The following is a 26824-nucleotide window of genomic DNA, read 5'->3' on the forward strand; positions in this document are numbered from 1 at the left end:
GGTGTGTAGTTACTGATGAGAATATGCTTCAGGTTGGCGGATTGTCTGTGGGCGAGGACTGGCCTGCCACTCAAGGCCTGTGACAGTGAGGAATCATTGTCCAGGATGGGCTGTAGATCCCTGATGATGATGCGTTGGAGAGGTTTTAGCTGGGGACTGTATGTGATGGCCAGTGGAGTTCGGTTGGTTATCTCCAGCTTGATTCTTGCTTGCATATTTATACCTGCCTCTGGAAATTTCCATTACGTGCATCCGGTGAAGTGGATATTCACCAGTGAAAGCTCATGCTCCAATACATCTGTTAGTCTATAAGGTGCCATAGGACTCTTTGCTGCTTTTCTATATTTAGTCATTTTAAATTCTTTCTAAAACTCTGCCTAAAATACTGTAGCTAAACTCAGCCTAATTAGTTTTGCATTGGCAATCTCACATTAAAGGTGCATCACCAAATAATGCTGTTCAATTGCTGGGGACAGATTGTGCCAGGCCCTTATGCAGTTGCTTCATGGTGCTGCAAGAAGACTTCTCCCTTTCTCTTACATGGCCAAAGGAAGACCCACTCATAGTTACATCCCCTGCGTATAGTGGGCCCATGACCCTTCCCTCCCATTCTGCACATGCCCTTAAAATGGGGCTCATGTGCAGTGGGGAACATGCTGATCTGCATAAATGGGTATAGCAGCCCTTATGCTTTCACTGTGTTCCATTTGGACATCCATTACTGTACAGTCATGAATCACATGATCACATACTATTTCTCAGTCAGAAAACTTTTTACAGCCTTCAATACGCATATTGAACATATGTATGCTCGACAAACAGATTTTGTGAAAGTCATTCATTTGACAAATGCACAGTAGATTGTATTTACGCAACATATTGCGCATGTAATGAAGTATATAATATATAGCAATAGTGCAAATTTTCTGCCACATACAGTCATCCAAGTTTATCACGGTGATTTCTGTAGTTAAATGACACCTCATCTGAATTTTAAAGCATGCTTAATTTAACCCTATGAAAATTAGTAATGAGTCTGAACTAAAATCTCAGCTCTAAACACACTTGTGAACTTTTCAGGGTTTGTGTAAAAACTTTGTGGATTGGCTCTATATGTGTGTGTGTTGTTGTCACGGAGTCCCCGGGCGATGCTCTGGAACAGCTCCCCACAAAGCCAGGCAGGACTTTGGGGAGTCTCCTCTCCCTTGGAGCAGACTTGTTCAGGGCAAGAAGCTCACGTCTGTCACCTCCTGGGTCTCTCCTTGGAGCATTTCAGCATCCTCTACCCCTCCGTGCGCTTTCCCACAGCGAGCCTGCCCCAGCGGGGTCCTGGGAAGCCACAGGGTCCTGCACCCCACTTGCAGTCAGACGTGACTCTCACTAGCCAGCCAGTAAAACAGAGGTTTATTCAATGACAGGACAGGGTCTAAAACAGAGCTTGTAGATACAGTGAACCGACCCCTCGCCAGGTCCATTCTGGGGTCAGTGAGCCAGACCCCAGTCTGCACTTCACTCCTCGTCTCCCCAGTAAGCTCCAGACTAACAACCCCTCCAGCCCTCCTCGCTGCTCCGCCCTTTCCCGGGGCCAGGAGGTCACTTGATCTCTTTGTCTCCAACACCTTCAGCTGGCACCTTTGCAGGGGAGGGGCCCAGGCCATCAGTTGCTAGGAGACAGAGTGTCAGGCATTTAGGTGCACTGGCCCCTTCCTCTGCAGCAATCACACACCCTTATTCCACCAGCTAGATACTTAAGAACTGCATAGGGAACACTGAGGCACCAACACAGTATTCAGAGCAAACATTAAGAACATTCCCAGTTCATCACGGTTGTGCAGAAGCAACATTTAGCATTAAAAGTGCTGACTTGCCGTTGTAATGCCAGAAGGTTTCCACTCAGACATCTTTGCCCTGACCACTATTAATCTCCAGTCTCATGAGTTTTAATTATCTGCTCTGTTGATGGTCTCTGGGCCATTTAATGCACACAGTTATTGCTCTTTTTCATGCATTAGCTATTGGTAACCTCTAACATGGGTTAGAGACATATTATGGTGACAAAGTGAATATCTTTTGTACAAAAGAAAATTATATTAAAAATAAACTGATAATGGTAGATAATCTGTAGCTATTTTTAAACTAATTACAAGGAGAGGATCATAACCTTTAATGTATCTGGTTGTGAGGGTTTCAAATTAGAAGAACAATTGAAATCTGTGTGTTTTAGGTCCAGTATATGTGCACCCTTAGAGGCATTCGGTGTTATTACACCTCATGCAGTGGAAAGATAATCATATTTCCATCTGAAGAATTCAATTTAGCTTAAGTTGATTTTTTACTTAGATAAGTAAAAATTGAAATAGGACAATTCTATTTCACAATAAGTGTCTGTCTGCACACAGACTTGTACCAAAATAACAAAGAGAGTAAATTAAAACAGTTTTAGTTATTTCAGTGTAAGACCATAGCCTGGTTATTGGTGAATTCAGTGCATTGTGCTCAGGTAAATAGAATTTCCATTTTTATGATTGCAGTTCACCTTTAAGGACATATTTGTACAAACATGACTGAGTGTTGTGCTTACAGCAGGGAGGATTCCACTTGGGTTTAGGCCCTACACCAGCCTTGCAGAAAATTGCCTACACAGCAAAGAAAAACCTGTTTACACAACAAAGGAAAAACAATGGCAGGCCCATTCCAGGTGATCTGGGCTCCCAGGGCTTGGACTTCAGGGCTGTTTCATTGCTGTGTAGACTTCTGGGTCAGGCTGGAGACCAGGCTCTGGGACCCTTCCATCTCAAAGGGTCCTAGAGGCTGGGCTCCAGCCCAAGCCAAGACATCCACACAGCAGTGAAACAGCCCTACAACCTGAGTCCCGCGAACCCAAGTCGGCTGGCACAGCCCAGCCGCAGTTTTCTTGTTGCTGTGTAGACATACCCTCAGGTAACAGTAGCAGCAGCAACAGAATGTGAACTATATTATTCATTCGATTCAATGAGGTGTTAATTTCAAGGACTGTTTTTAAATGATAGCTTTATAAGCCAAGAAGGAAACATGCAGCTGAACTAAAACAAACTTTTAAATCCTTTTGTCCTGTTACAATATACCACACTTGTGTTCTGGCAGCAAATCTTCAACAGACTGTTTATGAAAATATAATATAATATAGGGCCTCCTCTTTCAAGCATTAAACTGTAATTACTTTAGCCTAGATCCACAAAGGACCTAGGTGCCTAAATCCCCAGATTTAGGCACTACTATGATCCACAGAGTCCCTGCTCAGTTGTTACCTAACCCTGTGGGCACCTGAACTCACTTGGTGCCTATATTTTTCCTGTAAAAGTTCCCTAAACCTCTGCTTCTGGGCATGTGCACTGTTGCCCAGGCAGGCATCTGGATGCCTATCTTCTGCCTAAGCCTCAAACCAAGTGAAGATGGGCCTTCCCTCACCTGTCTGTCCTCCAGGGCCTGATCCTGTAGGCGTGCTCAGATGACACTATATTGACGGGATATTTAAGATCCCGAAGAAAAGAAAACACTGACCAATGGCTGCATCAGCATTTCAACTCAAAAACCAATGTTAAATGTTTTCATTTTTGAAAATATATTAATTCTGATGGGGGCTTATGAAAAGGGCTCCCAGAGAGTATTTTAATATAAAAAATATACCAGTAATTCCACATAAAATGGCCACAGGGCAGAGTAGAGAGCAGGACCAGCAAGTGATACTTAATTCAATTTTTGCCAAAACATGGTGCTGTATTTCTAAGCATCTTCTGCATTTTTTGGGGTGGAGGTAGAAATTTTACAATTTTTTAAAACATTTTTGTCAAATACTTTGCAGTTGACCTTTAACTGTTGCATGTCCCAGCAGGAAATTGTGGGAAGTGAGTACATTTTATAGTTTTAACCTTTTGAAATTCAGCTTTTCAAAGGTTGTGGTAGATGGTTTATGACTTGTTGATATCTATAGTTTTTGGGGTAAAAACCAGTTTTCAGATTTCTGTTTATGCAGGATGATGGTCTGATGAAAAAAGCACAGGATTAGAAGTCAGGATGTTTGCAATCTATTCATGGCTCTGTCACAGACTAGCTGTGAGGCCTTGGACAAGTCATTTAACTTCTTTTCTCATCTGTAAAATGAGGATACTAATACGTAATTCCAAGGGGTTTTGTGACGCACAGTTCATTAAGTTTGTAAAGTGCTTTGAGGTCTTCAGATAATCAGTGTTGCTATTTATTATTATACAATGTGTATATGTTAAAATAGGATTAGTCAATTCTTTCATGATCTTTCCCATTTTCAGGCTGAACCAATGAGCATAGATAAAACCTCTGCCTTTTACAGTCTGCCCCAGCTCCTTGGGGGATCAGACACTCTTGACGGTCTTTCTGTTTGGCCCCCAAAATACTGTTAATTGCAAATTTGCCTGCACTGTGGGTGTTTCTAATTACTTTCATTCAGGAACACAACAAGCGTGTAATGGGAAATTCTCGTGTGGGAAATCTATTAGTTTAGCCAATCCTGCCATCTTTTAGTATGTTGGCAGCATTGTCTAGTGCAATAAATACAGCCCTCAGAGACATGGCAGAAAGCCACACTCTAAACTGATATTGCAGGCAGTATACAAATAATCTCATAAGGGTCCATATCACATTGCTATGTGATTTTGTTCATCTTTATGTGGTTTATTTCATTTAATTGTGCCATATTTAGAGGCAGTAACACAAAGCCATGATCTATTTTAAATGTGGTTCTACACAGAAAAGTGGCTGTGAAAATTCATTTTGGGGTTTATTATGCCCAAGTGATTCATTTGTTCAGTTTTCAAATATATTCTAAACCACCAGCTCTGCAAAATTTAGCTTCAGTTTTGAAGGTTAAGCTGGGTACTTTCCTTCTCAAGCACTAGCACCAGTAATAAAGAAATGCAGGCCAAATTCATGTCCTTTGTTGCACCTATGCAACTTCATTGTTATCAATCTGTACCTCAGTGATCCTCACTAAGGTTAGTGGCATTGCACAAATGTTACTGAGACTGAGAACATAATTTGGCCAGCAGGAGTACTACTGTGTTGGTGATTATGTATAAGAAGGAAATGACTCTGCTTGACTATCCAAGCCTAGTGTGATTTTCAGTGCTGACAGTTAGTAAGGAACATGTGTTTATTTGGAAACTGAGTGGGTTTTAGTGAGAAACAATGATGTTTTTACTCTTGCTGCTCAGAGAAGAATTACTTTTTAAATCACAGTGTTTCATGTGATTATTTTTTTTTCTGAAGGAAAAGCATTTGAAAGGATTCTTGATATGTTTGTCACTAATCTCTACATTTAACAATGGAGATCAAATATGCTGCTGCCAAAATGGGATCTGACTGATTCATGTCTTCTGTAGCAAATTGTTCCTCCATACTTCAACATCAGTGATTTGTGTAACTGGGTGGAGGCCTGGTTAGCTGACCAGTTACAAATAACATGGTTTGTGTCCATATGGCAGCTTTTCTGCCATCACAGCCATGTATATATAGGTCCACCTGCTATGTTGCCTAGCAGTATTTTGGGTAGAGGGATCTGTGATGTTCTGGGCAGCTATTCTCTAGTACCTTAGGCCCAGTCTACACTACAAAGTTAGGTGGATGTATGGCGGTTTATGTCAACGTAGTCATGCATGTTTCCACACTTAAATTGATCTACTGCTGTAAGCAGCCTATTACACCGATGTACTAACACCACTTCCCCGAGTGATATAGAGCCACAGTCAATATACTTAGGTCCATGCAGTGCATGTGTACACACTGCGTTACTTATGTCAACCCTAATTGTCTTCCAGAAGCTATTCCACAATGCCACCCTCTGACCACTCTGGTCGGTCACCATAGTGAACTCTGCTGCCCAGGGGCCACAGTGACCAGAAACCTCTCCTCCCCTTTAAAGCCCTACACGTTTTTGAAATTCCTTTTCCTGATTGCCCAGCTTGGCGAGCACACTTAAAGCTTTCAATTTTTGAGTGCAACTGCCCAGCTGACCACGCCAGCTATACACGCTAGACATGTTGCCGCCAGGAACAGACAGGAGATACTGGATCTCCTGGGCCTGTGTGGAGAAGAGACTGTGCTGGCCCAGCTATGGACCAGCCATAAAAACATTGATCTCGACCAGCAGATTACTCATAGGATGCAGGAGAAGGAGTATGGCAGGCACCAGCAGTAGTGCTGTGTGAAAGCCAAATTGCTGTGGCAGGCATATCAGAAGGTCAGAGAGGCCAACAGTCTGGTGCTGAGCTGTAGACCTGCTGCCTTTACAAAGAGATGCATGCCCTACTTGGCAGAGACCCCCCCTCCCCACAGCATCGCAGATACCTCTGAGGAGCCTGAGTCAAAGGCCTTTGTTGTGAATGGCAAGCAGGAGGTAGTGGATGAGGAGGAGTAATATGGGAAATGAGATAGCGGAATCCAGCTGCGCAGCAAGCCAGGACCTGTTTTTGACTCCACCGCAGTCCAGGCAGTCCTGCCAGTCAAGCGCAGGCGAGCCTGGTGCAGGGGAAGGAATCTCAGGTAAGTGTGCAGATAAATTTTCAATTAGACGGATGGCACCCCCAAAGTTAGTAGGACATATTTTTTGACTTTTCATTAATTTACTTGTGCTAGAAGAGGTAGTGGTACTACCAAGAGAGGTAGAGTTGCTGTCTACTTTTTGTTCCCCTCTAGAGGGGGCTTGCAGAGCACATTTTTTTTATGTGCATAGAGGTGTCCTTTGAATCCTGCTGAGAGATCTTCATGAAATTTTCATGGAGGTACTCTGCAATTGTTTGCTGAAGGTTTCTAGGGAGGGCTGCCTTCTTTCTTCCTCCACACCACTCAGCTATTATTTCAGGAGGCACCATTGCAGTACACAGGCTAGCAGCACAAGGGTCTGGACGTCTTCGGGACGCTAGCAGCAACTATGTTCTCTCTGCCTTTGAGACACTCAGGAGTGAGGTACCAACTAAAGCATCACAGCCTATGAAAAATGGTGTCAATATTCAGTGCCTTTGCCCTGCGCTATTAGAATTATGCAGCTGAGCAATTTACTCTTCATTTTCCCCAACTCCCAGAGAGCCATACTCACCATGGCTGGTAGTGTATTGGGCACTGTGCACAAGCAATCCCAAGTAAAGTGAGAATGTAGGGGAGTGAGTTCAGCATCTTGTTTCACTTTCAGTAGCAAATATGTTTCATCTTCAGCTGCAGCCATTGCTACCTTCAGGGTCTCCTTCTCCACGCCTAAGCCAGATAAGGGAGAAAGAAGAGGTTTCAGGATCACATGTTCAATGAAATCCTGCAAGCCAGTGCTGCATATTGGACTGTAAGCACAGGGTCTGGAAGATGAACATTGTGGAAAGAGAAGGAAGAGGAGTGAAAAGGAGAAAGGTCCAGGAACCCCAGCAGGAAAAGGAGGGAGGTGCACCAGGGCGTAATGGGGCTTCCCAGGCAGCAAACACAGATGCTGCAGACTCTGATGGACCTGCAGGTTCAATGATCTCAGACTCGCCTCCCTCTGCAGTCCATAGAGAACTCAATATATCGATCTCTCTATACGTGCCTCTCAATCCATGCGGCATGAGGTCCTGCTGCACTAGCAAGCCATGGAAGGTGTATGTGGCTGAAATGGACATGAATGTTTTCCCTTTCATAGGTTCAGTTCTCTTAATTTATTAAGTTTTTAATGTATTTGTTTTAAAATTGCACAGAGATTTTTGTTTGGAACATAATTCATCTGTGCCACTCCCCCACACAACCTGTTCTGTCCTTCCGATATATTTTGTACCCCGGAATGATTGTGTCCCATTGATTGTCCTCACTACACCAGGTTTCCACAGTCGACCTGTGGAACTCTTTGTCTGAGGAGGTTGTGAAGGCTAGGACTATAACAGGGTTTAAAAGAGAACTAGATAAATTCATGGAGGTTAAGTCCATTAATGGGTATTAGCCAGGTGGGTAAGGAATGGTGTCCCTTAGCCTCTGTTTGCAGGAGTGCGAGCATCGGATGCCAGGAGAGTGATACTTGATCATTACCTGCCTAGGTTCAACTCTCCTCTGGGGACCTGGCACATTGACCCAGCTGTTGGCAAGACTGGTGCATGACGACAGAACAGAATCTCATTTGAGCTTGTAATTTTAGTGCCTTTAGTGGAGGAGATTGGGGTAATGTATTCATCTAAATTACTAAATTTTAGTCAGCACTGTATGAACAGGGCCAATGGGGCCTTCGGGGAGAAAAATTTTTTCTGGTTGGAATTCACTGTAGCACGGAAATAGTGAGAGCGCATTTCTGCACTCACTAAGCACAATAACCAAGCAGCAATGCATATACCAGGAGCCACATCTGTTACCCCCATCGATACAGCCAGCTATGCTCCAGTAATGCACAGTAATAGTGACCTTGCACATTACCTTAGTCAGCCACCTTCCTGTACTGTTGCCAGGACAGCTTTGGTAATGTCATCTTCTCTCTTCAATGGCTGGTCCAGTTCAGATTCTGTGTAGCTATCTCAAAAGTCACCTGTGCTGTGACTGAGGATCCCACATTTAGCATCTTAAATGGGAAATAGTTGTCTGTCAGTTGCCAGAGACTGTTTGGTTCTTCACCCGATAGGTATTGTCGTCATTTTTTCTCTCTCTTCACTGGATGCTGCTATCCACAAGGTAATAAGAGACTCAGTGACACACTTTCTGATTAGTTTGCTAAATTCAAAACAGCTTGGATATCTAACTTGTGCCAGACAACAGCAAGTAAAGCCTTGCACTGTTCCTCAGATCCAAAGTACTCCCTTATCTTTGTCATAGTAGAGATTATGATCTGTTATCAACGTTATGAAAGCAAAGGAAGATAGTTGTTTCGTGGTTTGTGGCTTCCGGGTGATGTACCCAGAGTAGCCCTCTACCGTAGTTTATACACAGGGGCAGAATCTCCAGAGGGCAAGTATATATAGTGGCACCCTCTGAGTGCACTGATTTATGGAAGAAGGAAGGACTAGCTGTACTGGTTATAGTGGTGTGGTTCACAGTTTCTGATCTGCATAACAAAATTAGTTGCAAGACCCAAGCTATGTGCCTAAATGGTCTGTAGGAGGATTGTTGTGTTTTGACTTTGACTCTCTTGAAGTGAGAGAAATAGACAGATTAAGGTATGTGCTTTGTTCTCCTAGGCTGAAGGATGCAAAACAGCAATGATGAGAATGAGATCTAGTATATCTTACCATGATGAGTTCTAGTATATCTTACCATGTATGGTTCCAGTGAAATCATACAGATATTTTTTCATTATCAACTGATTATGTGTAAGCTTGAAAGAGTCTTTTCTTTAAAATAGATGCAGAGTTCTTCCATTTCAGACTCTGATTTACAAGGTTTTTAAATTGTTCATACACACTGGTGTAAATAGTTCAGGCCTGACTTCTTCCCCTGAAATTACTTTGACATCATTACATTTTAACTGGGCCTTGGAAAGACTGCAAAGTTAAATTGAACAAAATTACCTATCATTATAAGCAGCTGTATTATTTTTCTTGAGGCTTGAGATCAAGGGAGCTGTAAACATGTCTGAAATTATCCTCCTACCTGGAAATTAAAGTAGAGCTTAGATATGCTCTTGTTCAATCAGAGCTATTGGATGTGAAGCAGAAAGTAATTCGTTTATGTTATACAGGAGATCAGACTAGATTCTCACAATGGTCCCTTCTGGCCTTAAAATCTATGAATCTTGTATACCTAAATATAAATACTGTAAGATAGAAAATAAATAGTTTTGTTTTATCTTCACAATCTTTGGAAATTGGGTGTGATAATTAGGAATTATAAGAAAAAATGTGGCACTCCAGTGAGAGAAATGATTTCTTCAGCAGTTTGCCAAGGGCTTTTGTTGCCAAAATAGTAATGAGACTCAAAGTACAAAGGAGGTTGATTTTAAATTTCTTTAGGGAACTGTCCTGAAAAGTGTGTAACAATCTGTTTCATACAAGCAAATAAACTTTAGATACTTCCAAACATGCACATATAATTATATAACTCTCTCTCTATCTAGGACTATCAAATTCTATTGTAAGAGGAAGTGAGGTTTTTGGCTGCATCTTTATACTGATGGGTAATATATGATGTTGATTAGGTCCAGAACAGTTTGGCAATTTTTAGAAAAGATCAGCAGCATACCACTTTAATAGTCAAACCAGACATCAGACATATATCTAGTAAATTTTTCATTTAGACTATTGTAATATTATTGGCTAATTGATTATGGTTAAATCTAAGTGCATTAAATTTATGTTGGACAAGAAAATATTTTCTGCGCCCTTTCCCCTCACTCTCCGGTTTGCAGCATGGAAATTAAGGTATAGATCATTACAAATTAGAAACACTAATTATCCACATTATACAGTAAAATTGTAAAACTAAATGGAAAAGTCTCCATTAATATTTTCTACAGCAATCATAGAATTACTAACATACCTAGAAGCTAAGGAGTGCTTAATAAAAGCTCTGGAAATAGCTTTCTTTCAGCATCCAAGCAACAGGATCCCTGTTTTATTGAGTACTGTACTCATTATAACTTTTATATTGTCCTAAATTTTCTTCTAATCAAATAAAGCATTCAGTCTCCAGTACATAGCACAAGCAGCTCGGCTGTGAAGTGAGGAGTTCCTCTGGGGCTAAAGCAAAGGTATCCTTCACTGCCTCAAGCTGCTCCACATCCCTTGAACTAAGCTTAGAGCTAGAGTAGCTTCCACGGTACCTATGCCTCCCCTAGGCAGAGAGAATGTCCAGTGGATTTGTTGGTACACTCACAATGGTGCTCATCATCTTCATGCAGGAGGTTCCCAGAGAACTGGACTTTTAAGGTTTACATGTCCCCTGTGTGAGTTCCCAAGATCTCGCTCATCCTATGCAATTGATTTGTACAGGTTCCACATCAGGCAGGGACCTTTGGAAGAGAGGCAGAATGTACCACATAATAGAAAAAATTCTTGGAAAAAACATTATGAAACAGTAAGAAAAATGCAGTTGTAGTCCCTAAATTATTTTGTGAAGGGTAAGAATAGTAGTTTGAATTACATCCCTGTTTACCATGTAAACATAATTATCTCTTCGGGAATAACTGCACTAGGGAATAGCTACAAAAGAATGAAATCTTAGGGTGTGAGAGGAAGGTAATGTGTCATTGAAAATCTTTCTTTCATATACTTTCTGCTTCTCTCTTTAGTCATTCTTGTTAATAATGATATTTGCATAAAAATAGAATATTTCCTTAAGGTCTTGCTGTTTATTCCCTCCAGAAATCCTAACGCCTCATCGGATGCATATCAGTCACATTCCAAGCAACTAATTTTGATGTCACTAATAAATTTATGACTTCAGATGGGGAATAACGTCAGGAGAAAGTGAACTGTAAAAAAATAAATAAATCTCATTTTCATGCCTATATTAATGTAATTAAGGGTAAGGAAAGAGAAAGAAACAAAACTTAAATAAGTAGGTTTTTCAAAATTTTCCATGATATATAAAGCTGCTTTTAAAAACTCAGACGAATTTGGATCAAAATTTAGTTTTATTATAATTTATTATGTTTGTGTTTAGATTAATTGATGGTGGTAACATTGTGCTTTTTAGGCTATGGCTGCACTACAGCTTACATTGATATATGTTGTATCACTCGGGTGACCCCCTGAGCAACTTAACTTACGCCAGTTTATACCAACATACCTTATGCTGTCCTAGGTGGACAGCAGTGTCGGCAGGAGTGTGGTAGCCCATAGAAGCACTTACATGCACTCTCCAGCAGAGGCCAGGTGGACATCCAGACAGAAATTTAGCTTTAAAGACTCAGTGTCATTTTGTGTTTTGCCAAAAGTATGGGACAGATAATGTGTAGCCTGAATGGACAAGTTTGCTGCCACCTTCCACTGGTTTGATTTAGTCCATGTCCTGTCTCTGATAATGTCAAGTACCCAGTGCTTCAGAGGAAGGTTTGAAAAAACAGATGAACAAAATTTAATGGACAGTTATAGAATTAAACAGCTCATAGGGGAGAAGTCTTCCTAACCCCATTAGTTAGAGCCTGGCTTACATTGTGAAGCTTAAGAGTTTCTACCATTTGTGTTTTTAAAAAGACAAAACCACTGACTAATAAAAACGGTGGCACTGAAAAGAGAGAGACAAAAAAGCCTTGTAACTCACTGTTTCTGCCACTGAAATGAACTGAGTTATAGTGGGTGCTGTGCCTTCTTAGATGCCCTGGGTCCAAACATTAGGATCCATGAGGGAAGATCCACACAGCTCCATTGGATGCTGCTATATAAAGAGCTCTGAGGATGTATGTTGTGATGGGTTGGGTCACAGAGGCTCCCTTAGGGCTGCCACCTGATGTGCTGAGACTACCCCTGAGCCTGTTTTCCCTGCCAGCTTGGGACTTCAGTACCCTATCTTGTTGAGCTAGCCTGCTGCAAACAGACCCAGGTCTGAATCTCCTCCCAAAAGCTCCCAAAAGCTGCAGACTTAACTGGAAACAGCTTAAGAAGTGCTCCTGTCTCTAACACTCAGACACCCAGTTCCCGGTGGTATCCAAACCACAAAAAAATCCGTTTTACTCTGTATAAAGCTTATACAGATTAAACTCATAAATTGTCTGCCCTCTATAACACTGACAGAGAGATATGTATAGCTGTTTGCTCCCCCAGGAAATAATTGTTCTGGGTTAATTTATAAGCAAACGTGATTTTATTAAATATAAAAAGTAGGATTTAAGTGGTTCCAAGTAATAACAGACAGAACAAAGTAAGTTACCAAGCAAAATAAAATAAAACACACAAGTCTAAGCCTAATACAGTAGGAAACTGAATACAGATGAAATCTCAACCACAGAGATGTTCCAATAAGCTTCTTTCACAGACTGGACTCCTTCCTAGTCTGGGCCCAATCCTTTTCCCTGGTCCAGTTCTTGTTAGCTCCAGCTCATGTGGTAACTAGGGGATTTCTCATGACTGGAACCTCCTTTGTTCTGTGCCACCCCCTTATATAGCTTTCGCACAAGGCGGGAATCTTTTGTCCCTCTGTGTCCCCACATTTCCTCCTAAATCAGGGGTCTCAAACACGCAGGCCGCATGCAGCCCATGGAGTTACAGCTGTTCGGCGGCACTTCGCGCTTTCCAGGAGGGAGGGGAGAGGAGGAGGCAGGGCAGGGGTGGGGATTTGGGGAAGGGATTGGAATAGGGGCAGGGAGGGAGTGGAGTTAGGGTGGGGACTTTGGGGAAGGGTTGGAATGCGGTGGGAAGGGTGGGGCAGGGATGGGACCTCATGGAAAGGATGGAGTAGGGGAGGGGGCTTTGTACTTTATATGAAAAGGTGTCAGTGATGCGGCCCTCAGGCCAATGTACTAGTCCTCATGTGGTCCTCGTGGTGATTTTGAGTTTGAGACCCCCTGTTATAATGGAAAAGCACCAGGTTTAAGATGGATTCCAGTACTAGGTGACATGGTCAACATGTCCTGTGAGACCCCAAGCCTTCATTTTCCTGCCTGATTCGCAGAAAGGCTTGCAAGTACGGAGCCATTTACAACCAGCTGTCATGCTTGATGGGAGCCATCAAGATTCCAACCTCCATTAATGGCCCACACTTTGCATAATTACAATAGACCTCAGAGTTATATTTCATATTTCTAGTTTAGATACAAGAATGATACATTTATACAATAGGATGACCACACTCAGTAGATTATAAGCTTTGTAATGATACCTTACAAGAGACCTTTTGCATGAAGCATATTCCATGTTACATCTGTTCCACTCATTACAATATTTTCATAAAATCATATAGCGTCACATAGGTCAAGTGCCACGTTGAGGAGAGGGATCCATATAGACAGTATTAGTATTCATGTATTAATAATGCAGAAATACCAGCATTTAAAAAAAAAAAAACGTTCCTAGATTGTCTGAAAAGAAGATACTAAAGGATTTCCTTGGGCAAGGAAGGGCATTTCCTATGCAAATCCAGAGAAATTTAGATGATATAAATATGAATATCTTAATTCTCCAAGCCTCAAAATAGGGCAGTTCAGCTAACCTCCAGAATCTGTAGAGGCTCCCTTCCTCTCCTAGCAAATTTCTCCTCCATCCTTTCAGGTGCCCTCCCCTTTACCTGCAATTGTCTTGCAAAGAGCGAGACAATAGCCTGCAAATTGCCTGCCCTTCCTCCTTACTGAATGGAAGCAGCAGCAGCAGCAGACCCATTGCCCTCGTGACGTATTAAGGAGGCATCTCTGTCTTTTCTCCATTGAGGCCCCCAGTTGTCTCCTGCAAGTTAGGAGGGTTCACTGAAGAAATGGATGAAAATTACTTGTTCTTAAAAGGGTCTATAAATGTATTTACCTGTGAAGTGCATTCAGATCTTCTGCCAAACATTGGAAACTTTCAAAGTGTTTTTACCAGGTTTGTAGATTGATGTGGAGTGAATGCTGAATGAGGTGTTCAAATATCCCTCGATCAGCAATGCCTTTCAACCTAAAAACAAAGTCATGCTGCCATTTCCATTTCTGTGTTTATAGCTTGTTTTTCAAGTAGTACCAATATATGCCATTGCCCAGAGTTTTCTCATCCTGAAACTATGCTAATTTATATGTTCCTCTCTCCAGGCAGTGTCAGGAAATGAACCAATGGGGTCCACAGCTCCTCCACTGATAAATGATCAGTACAAATGAGTGTGCTTTCACCCCTCCTGCACATGCACCTGACATTACAAGCTCAGAGCTCTTAACATAGCAGCATCCAGTGTGGTTGTGTGGATGCTCCTCATGTATCCAAATGTTTGGACCCAGGGCATCTAAAGCACACATCTAAAATAGCAATAGTCCAGAGCAACCCAGATATAGTTACCCAAAGTCTGAGATGGTGCTGAGTGGTCAGCAGCAGGTTTGTGGGGGCCAGCCTTCCCTAGCCACTAGGGAGTTGGATGTCAGCCTCTTACCTCATAGAAAACCTCTTCAAACTTCTCCAAATTACACACACTGACTGATCTTTTATAGGTTCTCAAAACAAAGCAAATACTCAGAGTAACCCTTTGCAGACTAATAGTTTTCCTAACATCAGCAAAAACTCATAATCAGGAACACACAAATCCAAGGTCAGCTATCCACACTTTCGCCCATTCACACGATTCTTCCAATTTTATTTTCCATCCTTATCAGCAGAACTGCAGCTGCAGCTATTTCCTGTGCTTATACAAAGCTCAAGTTATTTCTAACAATGTAGTGTTCTCACTTCCAGTTAATGGTGACTGAGTGCACAAAATGGCTATGGTATTGGCAAATCAATTTATTTCATAACAATGCCTTACAGATACACAACTGGGTTTTTAATATGCAACAGAAGGAGAATTGTATTAAAAAGAGAGAAATGTATATGAAACAGTATGTTTTGGCTGGAAAATTAGAACCAGAAGATTGCACAGTTTGTTGTTTTCTATAGGCTGAGCTCATTTCACAGACCTGGGGCTTCTTTATACCTCCATTGCACAAGCTGCCTGTGTGCCATCCTCCCTGCATTGTCTGTTTCAGGGATCCCTCATGCCAGGGCCTTTGTGTGCCTCATTTCCCCCTCCACCCTGTAACAAAATAGGAAATAGCTGTATTGTATTTATGACTATTGTGCATCCCTCTCTGTTTGTTTGTTTGATGCGTTACTTACTGTGGGGTGAGATCAAAAGGAGGTGTTGGAGAAATCAAGCAGGAAAGACAAAATTATGACCTAGGTAAGGAGCATCCCAACAAACACTCAAACACAATAGGCAAATTACTTGCTATAAAGAGGCTGCCTGCCTGGTGCCAGCAAGATTATACAGCTGTTTTCTCCAGGCTGAGACCAGAGGTCAGAAGACACTGGTCAGTTAAAGATTTGCTCCTGCTGAAAGGGGAGGAAAGGGGAGGAAAGGTTGTCAGCAGACCAAGGCGGATACCCAGACTGATTGAGACGTAGAAAGAGGGTCTCTGGGGATAAAAACTAACACTCAAACTCAGAAGAGTAGTCTGGAATAGGCTGGACCTACCTGAGATATTTATAGAGAAGTTAAGATCCCTGTAGGACTCTGTTGTTTTAACCTATTTGCTATGCATGTGGTGCATGCTTTGGCAAATAAATACTACTTTGTTCTGAAAAAGCTGTTTTTGTCATTGTAAACTTATTCTGTCATAGTCTCCTGCAGAAAATGAGTGTACAGGTGCCAAAACCAGTTTGGCCTTTCGGATTAGCATGATTTGGAGGGCTGCAAGACAGAGATCCAGTCTGCGTGGTAGAACTGTGTTGTTCAACCCAGAGTGAGGTGTAGGAAGCTACAGCCTGTCGCTTGAGGGGTGCACTTAGAAGGGGCCAAAAGCACAACTTGCTCTCTAACCATGAAACTCCCCATTCATTCCATCCCCCCATAGCAGGGGCTCTATACAAACTCATTCTGCCCTCTGCCAGGGATTCTGTATGCCTCCATTCGTCTCATACATTCACTTTCCCAATTGTTGTCTTCCATTATTTTTCTCTTTCAGGGTGTCAGTATTTTGAATTGTATTGGGAGGGTGAATAGAGCTGCTATGGAGGCGCTGTTATTTTGAAATAGTTTGCCATCAACTATTTGATCTGTAGATAATTACAGAATACTTGAAGGTTCTCGTCCTGCTGACCAGATGGTGGGGACAACTTGGGTCTCCCATTTCTCCCTTCTGGTTTTTTTGATTTTTCAGCAAAACCAATAGGTTCAGTCCAGTGATGCCTAGAACAGTCCCCGAAGTTTTGGAATTGATTGGCTTTGGTATTCAAAAGTTCTCATGTTACATTGAAACAGAGTAATGCCTTCAAGTAGAGGGTAAAGCTCTGCAGCTTTGATCTAAAATGCTACTAGGAAACATTTGAGTTGTTACTGATTCATTGTAATTTATGTTGTGTTGTTTCAATGATGTGCTTATTAACTCTGTTCAAACTAAATTTTCTATGCTACAGATTGATTATTTAAGTTAATTTTTAACCTAATTTGTTCACTTTGTTGGCTTTGCTTTCATGTTACCATTAAAAACTGAGACAAAATCAAGGAAAACTAGGCTTTTATTTCATCACTTTAGCTACTCTTCTAAGCTATTGTAGTTGTCTGTTACATATTTTATGGTACTTAAACGAAAATATAGTTTTATCGGAAACAAGACAAATTGAAGATCAACTTTAAGGGCCAGGTTTAGTACTTTTTTATTTAAGGCCATGAGTTTTGCCAGAGGACAGAGTGCTGAATGACATCTAATGATGCATCTTGACTCTGGAATGTCTTCCATTTGTCAGTCAGCTTGATCAGTAACATGGACAAATTCAACCCTAACTTAAATCCCATGTAAGCTTTCAGTGGGGTTTCATGAGAAGTGAATGAGGGTGAAATTTGAACAATAGTTTCTCTGTATTCAATATTTTTTACTTTACTAATAATAAAACTGTTCATTAGAATTTTTTATTTTAAATTAAAAACCTTTAATCTCTGTTGTTTTTCAGGTTTTGTGAATGATTCAGTTACTAAATGCATTGTGGCTTTACGCTTAATTGTGGTAGTAAAAGTCAGCACCTGCATGCCTGTGGGAAGCCACTCAGATGACTTTCAGTGTTTGGGGAAAGGAAAATGTATCACAAAACCATCTGAGGTAAGGTGAAACATTTAACAAAAACCTTATTTAAAGAGTAAAGATTAAATGGGGTAGGACAAATACATAGCTAATATGTTTAGACTAGTATTTCAATACTAATTCTACTGTGTGTGCGTGTGTGCATGCATGCATGTCTATATGTTTCAAAAGCTAGTAAAGGTTACTAAGTAATAACAGTGTACTTGTTTGTCACATCATTTACAAAACTGAAGATCTGAAAAGCAAAGAAATAATTCATTAAAGATGTGAAGAATCAAACACTGCCCAGATAACAAAAAATTATTCATATCAAGTATAAAGTAATTTTATATTTCATTACAACAAAACCAACTTAACTTTCACCATCAAGGAATACTTTTCTTCACTAGTGATCTCAAAATATAAACACGCTCCCTTTTGAAACAAAAGCATTAATTGATATATGTTCATATGAATGATCTCCATAGTGTTGTATTGACAATTTCTTAAATATTTAGGTAAAAGATCAGTAGAATGGGTACACAGCTTCCCCCGAGAACTATAGCTTGTCTTGAGAGTAGAAAGAGGAGAGAAAGCAGAGGCTGCACTGAAGAGAGATGAGTTGCAATAAGCAGTGAACCCAAATCTTCACGTGAACCTGCAGACCTGTATAATCTGGTTTGTGCAGCACACGCAGCTCTGTTGTTTTTAAGGTTTTATGTAATCTTACACTGTTCTCACCGTGTATGTTAGTCAGTATAATGACTTATTCAGAAATTAAAAAATGATGCCACCGATTCATCTAAGCATATCCATATATGAGCTTGGGTAGAAACAAGGCAGAGCTATTTGAGTAATGTTGAAAATCAAAAAGATAGACTAGAATTAGAAAACATACAGTGAAGAGTAACAGAAATGATTAGGGTTATGGAACAGCTTTCATATGAGGAGAAATTAAAAAGACTGGGACTGATCAGCTTGGAAAAGAGACACTGAAGAGGGATATGACAGAGGTCTATAAAATCATGACTGGTGTGGAGAAAGTGAATAAGGAAGTGTTATTTACCCCTTCACATAACACAAGAACCAGGGATCACTCAATCAAACAAACAGGCAGCATGTTTAAAAAAAATAATAGTATTTCTTCACACAATGCACAGTCAACCTGTGGAACTCATTGCCAAGGGATGTTGTGAAGGCCAAAACTATAACTGGACTCAAAAAAGAATTAGATAAGTTCATGGAGGATAGGTCCATCACTGGGCTTGTCAGGGATGCAATTTGATGCTCTGGGTGTCCCTAAGTCTCTGACTGCCGCATACTGGGGCTGGATGACTAGGGATGGATCACTAGTTAATTGCCCTGTTCTGTTCATTCCTGCTGAAGTCTCTGGCATTGGCCACTGTCGGAAGACACAGGATACTGAGCTAGATGGACCATTGGTCTGATCCACTGTGGCCATTCTTATGTTTTTATGTTATGTTGTTCTTCCTTACTGTACCTGATTACTGTTGACTTCACTTCTCTTTTCCTTTAACAATACTATATTGAAGGACTATAGTAGAGATCATAAGAATTTTGTTGATCACTTTGTGGTCTGATAGTTCCTCTAGACAAAATAACATGCAAAGGAAAGAATTATAAAACTTTCTGCTAAATTCTGTTGTCAGGGTGTCATTTTTACCAGTCTAGTCTATGTTTCTTTGAATTAGGCCACACATTCTCCATTAATCTATATGTGTGTGTATATATGTTTTTTAACAACAAACATTTTAAATCACAGTAAAAACCTAGATTAACTGTGAATATTTAATATTCACTTGGGAGATAAAAGTAGTGGTGGCTGTTGAGCAAATATTAACATCTGTTAGCCTTCTGTGCACAGAAAAGTTGGCACATTTGGGAAATTAAATAATAGCTCAGCTGCTAGCATTTACTAATTTAAACTCTAAACAAAAGTACATTACATTGACTGAAAATTATAGTTTGAACTGCAATGATAATAATTGAACTGCTAAAATACATATATGACAGTAGTAACATCTGGAAGAATGGAACAGCTTCTTCAGACCTGAAAAATAAAGTTTTTAAAATACTTGAGATAATATACACACAATTACTACAAGACCATTTTAGAAATAAATGCTACTTTCCAGTTTAGGGCCTTACTGTAGTGGTTGTTTATCAATGTTGTTCATTCAAGTACACGTTTCCTATTTCATAAACTAGTTTAATTTTTAAATTTATTTCCTTCTAAATTTTAAATTTTTCTTTCAGAACCACAGCTTTCTAAATCACATAAGCTTCTTACATAATAATACATTAAAAACTTAGTAGGGGACATCAAAATGTGAATATGTGCCCATTCTTTATTTAGTAAGAAGAATTATTTAATTTAGTATGGATAATTTTATGTGTTTGGATTTTTAAATGCATTTATTAACACTCCTAAAGCACAGGTACAAAAATTTTGGAACTTTAAGAGTAGTTCAACCAAAAATCATGTGGAAGATAAAGCATATGAACTAGAATGTTCACTAAAAAGGAGGAAGGCAGTATACTTCTCTCTTTCCTCTTTCTCCCTGTTTATTTTCCCATCTTCTCTCTCTTTTCTCCCTGTGTTAATGTGTTACATTATATTACATAGACCTAAAGATCTACATTGACTGTTGTATCTGACTATTTTGGAAGAAGTGATGACATGTTGGTGTGTTGTTTCATTCATGGAGATGTGTGCATTATAATTTGCAATGAACCTATTTATATAGATCTTTGACCTGTACTATTTAAAAATAAAAATAAAAAAGAAACACAATTGGTTCAGTGCTATCGAATAGGGTCTGTCAACCCTCAACTTCAAAACCCTATTCAATACCCACCACTCCACCTTAAAATCTTTGAAAACAAATGCCCAATATAAGTCTTGATGCAAGCTCTGGAAGTCATTAAATCCAGGCCTTGGCAGACCAAAGGGGAAGTATTTTCCAGGGGCGAAGAATCCTCACTGGGAATGCCCAATCAGTAGGACTCATTCATGTAATCATTACTAGCATTTATTGTTGTAGTGGCATAGAACCACATAAAGAATCAGTCTATAGGGAGAGCAAGGCATCACCATTTAAAGTTTTATAGGTTAAAACTCAGAACATGGGAATTATTTTTGCCAACAATGGCCTTTTTCATTGAAAAATTTCAAAACTTGGTTTTTTTGATAAGCACTGTAGCTGGTAGAAAAATGACACATTTTTCATGAAAATAATGAAAAAAGGATATTTTTTGTCAGAACATTTCAAATTTCAAACCTTTTTTGCAGCAGCTCTAAAAATGAATGCATTAAACCTCAGTCAGAAATCATTTGATATCAGTACCAATCACACAGAATAGATGTAACGTTCTGCCTATGATAAATATGGCCAAATAGCCAGGCAGATGTATCCTGAAATTTTAGAATGGTCTTAAGGTATGTCACCCCATTTAGAGTGTATTACGGTAATGCAGTGCAGTCTTGATATGACAAAAGGTTGGTGAGATCTGTACCTGAAAGAAAGTTACAACCTTTTTGCCAAGCACACACAATGAGTTGCTTTTTGGTTAAGTGCTGAAACTTGTAACGTCCATCAGCTTCTGAACTTGAACTAGTTTTTTAGTTTGTAAGCCTGCATAAGAAATGGTAGGCTTACTCTCTCAACTGGAATAAGAACAAGAGTACTTGTGGCACCTTAGATACTAACAAATGTATTTCAGCATGAGCTTTCGTGAGCTACAGCTCACTTCTTCAGATGCACAGAATGAACACACAGACAGGAGATATTTATACATACAGAGAACATGAAAAGATGGAATTACTCTGTATGTATAAATATCTCCTGTCTGTGTCACCTTTGACTTTTCTGGGTTGAACCTCAATCAACTAATCCTCATCAACACCCCAATCTCTGTTAGACATAAAACAAGTCATTCAGCTGCACTGGCTGTGCTAAAAGAGAGAGAAATATTAAGTTGGATTATCATCTGCATACCATAGACAGCACAGCTGAGATTTCTAACCTCCTAAAAGCCGAAATGATCATTGAACAGGAGAGGGGACAGAATGGAACTCTCTCTGTCTCTGCATGGGGGAGCCCTTGAGGGAAATGAGTAATTGTCTAGGACTACTCTCTTGCTCCTCTTAAGGAGAAAGGAATGGAGTCACTTGAGGGTCTCCATCTATTAGTGCTAGGTTCTGTAGGGGAGATAATACACCTCATGGTGTTGCCTGATTTGTTGAGTGGATATTGATTATATTCATTTTCCTTTAGAGTTTCCAGTTAACTCCCAATTGACAAAACAATTAAACTTCTTGAAGTTTGCCAGGTTCCCGCCCCAGAGTCAAGCACAACAGAAAGATTAAGTTAAATTTCAAATTCAGTTTCTTGTTGGGGACCTGACATGCAAAACACTGACACACATGCTCGGAGCAGAGCTGAGATTTTAATACTTTTATTAATACAGTCAGTAAAAACACAAATGTTCCAAACCAAATGAGAATACAACATGAGGCTGACATCCCACATCATCCCATATGCGTACTCTCATAATTCTCATGGAGACCTAGCAGTGGGAAGGCAGGGTCCTTTCTGATCTCTGGCATGCTAAGCTAGTCTGATGGTCAAGGTCCTGAGAACTCTCTAGCTTCTGTGGTGGTTGGGCCTATTACAGGGTCCAGTGGCTGCCATGAATATGCATACAAATATTCTGCTTTCTCTATCCAAAACTAAATTCCTCACCCTGATAATACTGGGGTGTCTGAAGCCTAGAAGTTAGCATATTAATTATCCCAAGTCCATTGTCATATCTGATATGCATTGTCAATTTGTTGCCATAACAATCTTGCAGTTATATGTTTGCAGATGTTCTTATCCCAAAATACTTAAAATACCTGTTTATTTCATGCACTATTAGCAAAATTGCAACTGTAAACCAAGCAAAAATCTTATCTTAGGTTCCCCTATAATTCAATGTTTTTATTGGTTAACTTACTTATGCTAAGGTTTGTAGGTCTAAAGCCTCATGCTAAGCGCTCAAGCTGAGTCTTACGGGGTTTGGGCCTGTAGGTTCCTTGCATTACCGCTGGATACAATATCTATATTCTGCAGGCTACAATGATCAGTGATAACTAAGTCAGGTGACATATCTAAAAGAATCAGGAATGGTGATCATCAGTAATCACAACTGGTACAGTTTATGATATGCTCTAACACTAACTAGGGCCAGAGTTGTCCCAACAATCTTTCTGTAAAAATGAACATTTGAGCCTAGGTGATAGCTGAAGAGATTTTTTCTTGATCAAAGGTCTAACAATTGTTTCTTGGAAAAAGAAGCTAGTATCTTGCGGGTGCCCCCGTTCTCCCCTAACCCCCCAGAAAAGGAGTTTGTGGCCTGTACATGCACCGGAATAGACAGAAGGGCTCAGATTATGTCCCCAATGTATTTGCCTATTCAGTCAAAGGGTGTGTAGACTTCATTTTTGGAGGTGGGGAGGCAGTTACATATATTGAGTCAAAAGGAGATTTATGAATTCACTCTATCACTGGCCATTTCTTTGCTCACTGTACTTTATCACACCAGTTCCAAGAGGTTGAAATATTGTCTTATGTGGTTATCAAATTGAAACCTTTTTTTGGTTGATCCTACAGAATAAGCAGATATCCAACCCCCATTTTCTGGCCAATGAAGTAATACTGTTAAAAATAATAGGTTATTTAGAGATCATTTCTGAAATGTGTTGTGCCATCAATCCCCATTCAAATCAGCATGAGTCAAGGATCCAGGGAATTCAGTTTTAGGATACATCGGTTGTAGCAAAGAGTATACTGAAAACAGACCAATGAATAGTAGTAGTAGGAGGATATTTATTAAGGGAATAACTTGCGATGGGAACTGCTTCTAGCACACTGTAGCTTATGGCTAACTAGCAGCAGCAGGTGGCACTATTGGACCTAGAGAAGCCCTAGAGAGGTCAGTTTCTGAAAAAGTCATATACCAAAGTATTATAGGCAGAAAGAACTAGAAGTAGCAATATCCTTCATAAGTCTTCGCTACAGATCAAATTTGGGCTTCCAACTATAGCTATTCTTTAACTTCTACAGAAAAGTCTTTCAATTCTTTGGAACATACTGGGGAAAAAAACAATCCTAACATTTATGATCCTCTACGTACAACCATACTACTTTAAAAATCATTCTAGACTGCGGAAAATCAGCCAAGGCATCGGTTATGTTTATGATTTCCAAATATAATTAATTTATTAACAGTTTTTTACCCCATTAAGAATAAAAATGTCGTTTTATTTATTTCTCCTTACTTGTTTTTCAAACAGAAATTTTCTTGCTCTTTAGCCTTACAATTTAAGACTGGAAACTTTGATTCAGACCCAATATGAACAGTGTAGTTTTAATTAACTTGATTGTGGGAGGTGCATGCTGAGTTGAGTGGGATGTTTTTGCCACTATTTTCCTCATCCAAGGTGAGACATGCCCTGAAATGACTTGGTGATTTTTTTGTAGTGATATAGCAAGCAACTGCCAAAATTATATGCTCAATCTGACTCAGCCATAGTATCAGTTTCCCCCAAGGCTGATCTTCTGTCCTTCTTTTTGCAAAGCTGAAACTTTAATTTTATTTATCTTTACAACATGCCCTTTGTGATTTTCTGTTTGTTTTTATCTATAACTCATTCTCTTTGTATAATCTAGTATTCCAAGATGTAAAGCATGTTTTTAGAAGAATGTATAAAAGGCCTAGTGCCATGAATATGCTAAAAGCTCCACTGGCTGTAGTCAGTGCTTCCACTGCCAACAGGAATATTAATGACCATCTTTGTTTGTTTATGTACCTCACCAGTTTGATTCAAATGTATTTTAATGGAAAAGAAATATGCTACCACATCTGCTTAACTGGAAAGTAAATTATAATTAACAGTTTCCTGTAGTATAAGTGCAGAGGCATGCTGTAATCTGTAGAGCGTGTAAAACAGTAAACAGATAAACTTGGTCCAGATCTAGAGCTCATTACCCAGCTTCTACTCATTCCTTGCTCAGGAAAACTCCTGAGCAAGGAATATGTTGGCCCTCTATGTTTGGTTACAGTCAAATGTTATTTTCACCAGCTGTTGAATACAAAGTAGTAGTGAAATCAAAAGGGCTTCCAAGGTATAGATTCCCTTCCAATTTTTACTGTACTGTTGATGAGAGGAATGCAATACACAGACCTCTGGTCCAAATTCTGTTGAGAGAGTAGATTCTGAGTCAAGGTTGTATTCTCCTCCAAAAGAATTTCTGCCTGTGTGGGAACACTGTCTTCCCAAGTAACATTAGGTAGGCCAACAAAATCACTTGTCCATCAACATAGCTGTGTCTACACTGGAGGTTTGTTGGCATAGCTTTGTCAGTCAGGTGTGTGGTATTTTCCCCCATCTCTCCCCATTAACATAGCTATGCCAGTATAAATTTTAAATTTAGACAAAGACTTTGATTCATACATGAAAAATGTACTTTATTAGGTAGCATCTTTGTATGCCTTGCAACATACGTGCATGATTTTTGTACTTTTGCCAGTATGGGTTAACAATGAGATTGGAATAATGGCACATAAATCATGTGTAATTAGCATCTTTAACCTTCTAAAAAAGTTCATACTTTTTAAGATATATGTTATGATGAAGGAATCAATGACCATATAAGTAGCATAAAATTTATTAGTTTAACAATTAAAAAAATTGAAGATCTTTGTACATCATTCTTCTTTAACATTAATACATTTTAAATCTATTATTATATCATTAGAATAAACCAGAATTTACAAAAAGGGTTTTTTCAGTGTGTCCATTTTTTTTTTCATGCAGAACACAATACAACTCCAGATTGTGTCGTGATATATACTGTGGCAAATTATAACAAACATGTTTTCTATCCAAAGTTTTAAAAGTTTAAAAATCTGTAAGAAAACATAATTGAAACACAAATGAATATTGTAACTTGTTATATTTAATCAAGAACTTACAAAAATCAGTCTCTGCCCTGAAGAGATTAATCTAAAATATTGTCTGTGCTGAATATTTGTCCCAGTCTCAGTCACTGGTGGTCAGTCACTAGTATAGCTTCAACAGTAAAACCCTTAGGTAAAGTTCCCCTTTAAACCACCATATGCACCAGTACGGTTTACCCTGGTTTCAAGTTGGGGCAGCTGCACCAGTGCTAATTGGCTCCTATAGTAATTTTCCCTGTCTATACTAGGGGTTTATGCTGGTGCAGAGATATTGGTAACTGAGCACCAATGTCTGAAATTCCCCATGTAGAAAATTGAAGGAGACAATTGAAAAATAACATGCACTGCTTTATGTATGTAGCAGTAAATATATATAAATTCACTAATAAACACTTGAAGATTCAGAAAATAATACTGCCTATCAGAACTGTAAAAGCCATCCAGACTAGATACAGCTGACCTAGGTGCTAAAGTTATTTAATTCCTTCTGAAACACACATGTTCTGGTGTTTTCTCTGAATGACATCAATATGATACCAACTCTATTCAGAGTCAATACTAGAATATTAACATATTTTCTGGACATTATTCAGTATGTCATTTATCTCTGAAGCAATTACCACTATTAGCATTTAAGTAATCACAAATAGGATTTCATTAAGATAAATGACAGGAAGGCCACACCCCTCCTGATGCTGCTGTTTTAGTCTGTCTGGATGCATTCAGATGCAATAAAACAGTGAATATAGGGATATATGTTCTGATGGCAGTCTTCACAAACAAAGCTTTGTTTCATAATGAAAGCTGAAGTATTTTAGATACAGGCTTTCACTTACATTGGTGTAAATCAATGACTTCAGTGGAGTTATTCCAGATTTATACTAGTCTAAATTAGAGTAATATTTGGGCTATACGTTATAGTAATTAGCCAAAAATTTGAACGAATATTATGTCTTTCTGTGCAAGGGAGAGGCAGGCATCAGATTAGGTCTGAACATCTTTACTAAGGATAAATTTTCTATAATTAAGAATGCAGAATGAATTATCTGTCACAATGTAGTTTTTATAATCTCTCTTGCTTGTTGTAAAAATATCAGAAATCCAGCATCTGGTACGATGATTATTCCTCTTATTTATTTCCAGTAGTAC

At 39.6% G+C, this 26824-nt stretch overlaps 1 protein-coding gene across 1 annotated transcript in view; it reads left to right on the top strand.

Moving 5' to 3' along the window:
• DNER (delta/notch like EGF repeat containing) overlaps positions 1-26824 on the top strand; it is a 298336-nt gene that overhangs the window by 182967 nt on the left and 88545 nt on the right. The window contains 1 exon segment of the mRNA XM_075068501.1: positions 17544-17689. Within this exon segment, the coding sequence (XP_074924602.1) occupies positions 17544-17689 (146 nt within the window).

Source organism: Chelonoidis abingdonii, chromosome 8, assembly GCF_003597395.2.
Source record: "Chelonoidis abingdonii isolate Lonesome George chromosome 8, CheloAbing_2.0, whole genome shotgun sequence".
Lineage (NCBI taxonomy): Eukaryota > Metazoa > Chordata > Testudines > Testudinidae > Chelonoidis > Chelonoidis abingdonii.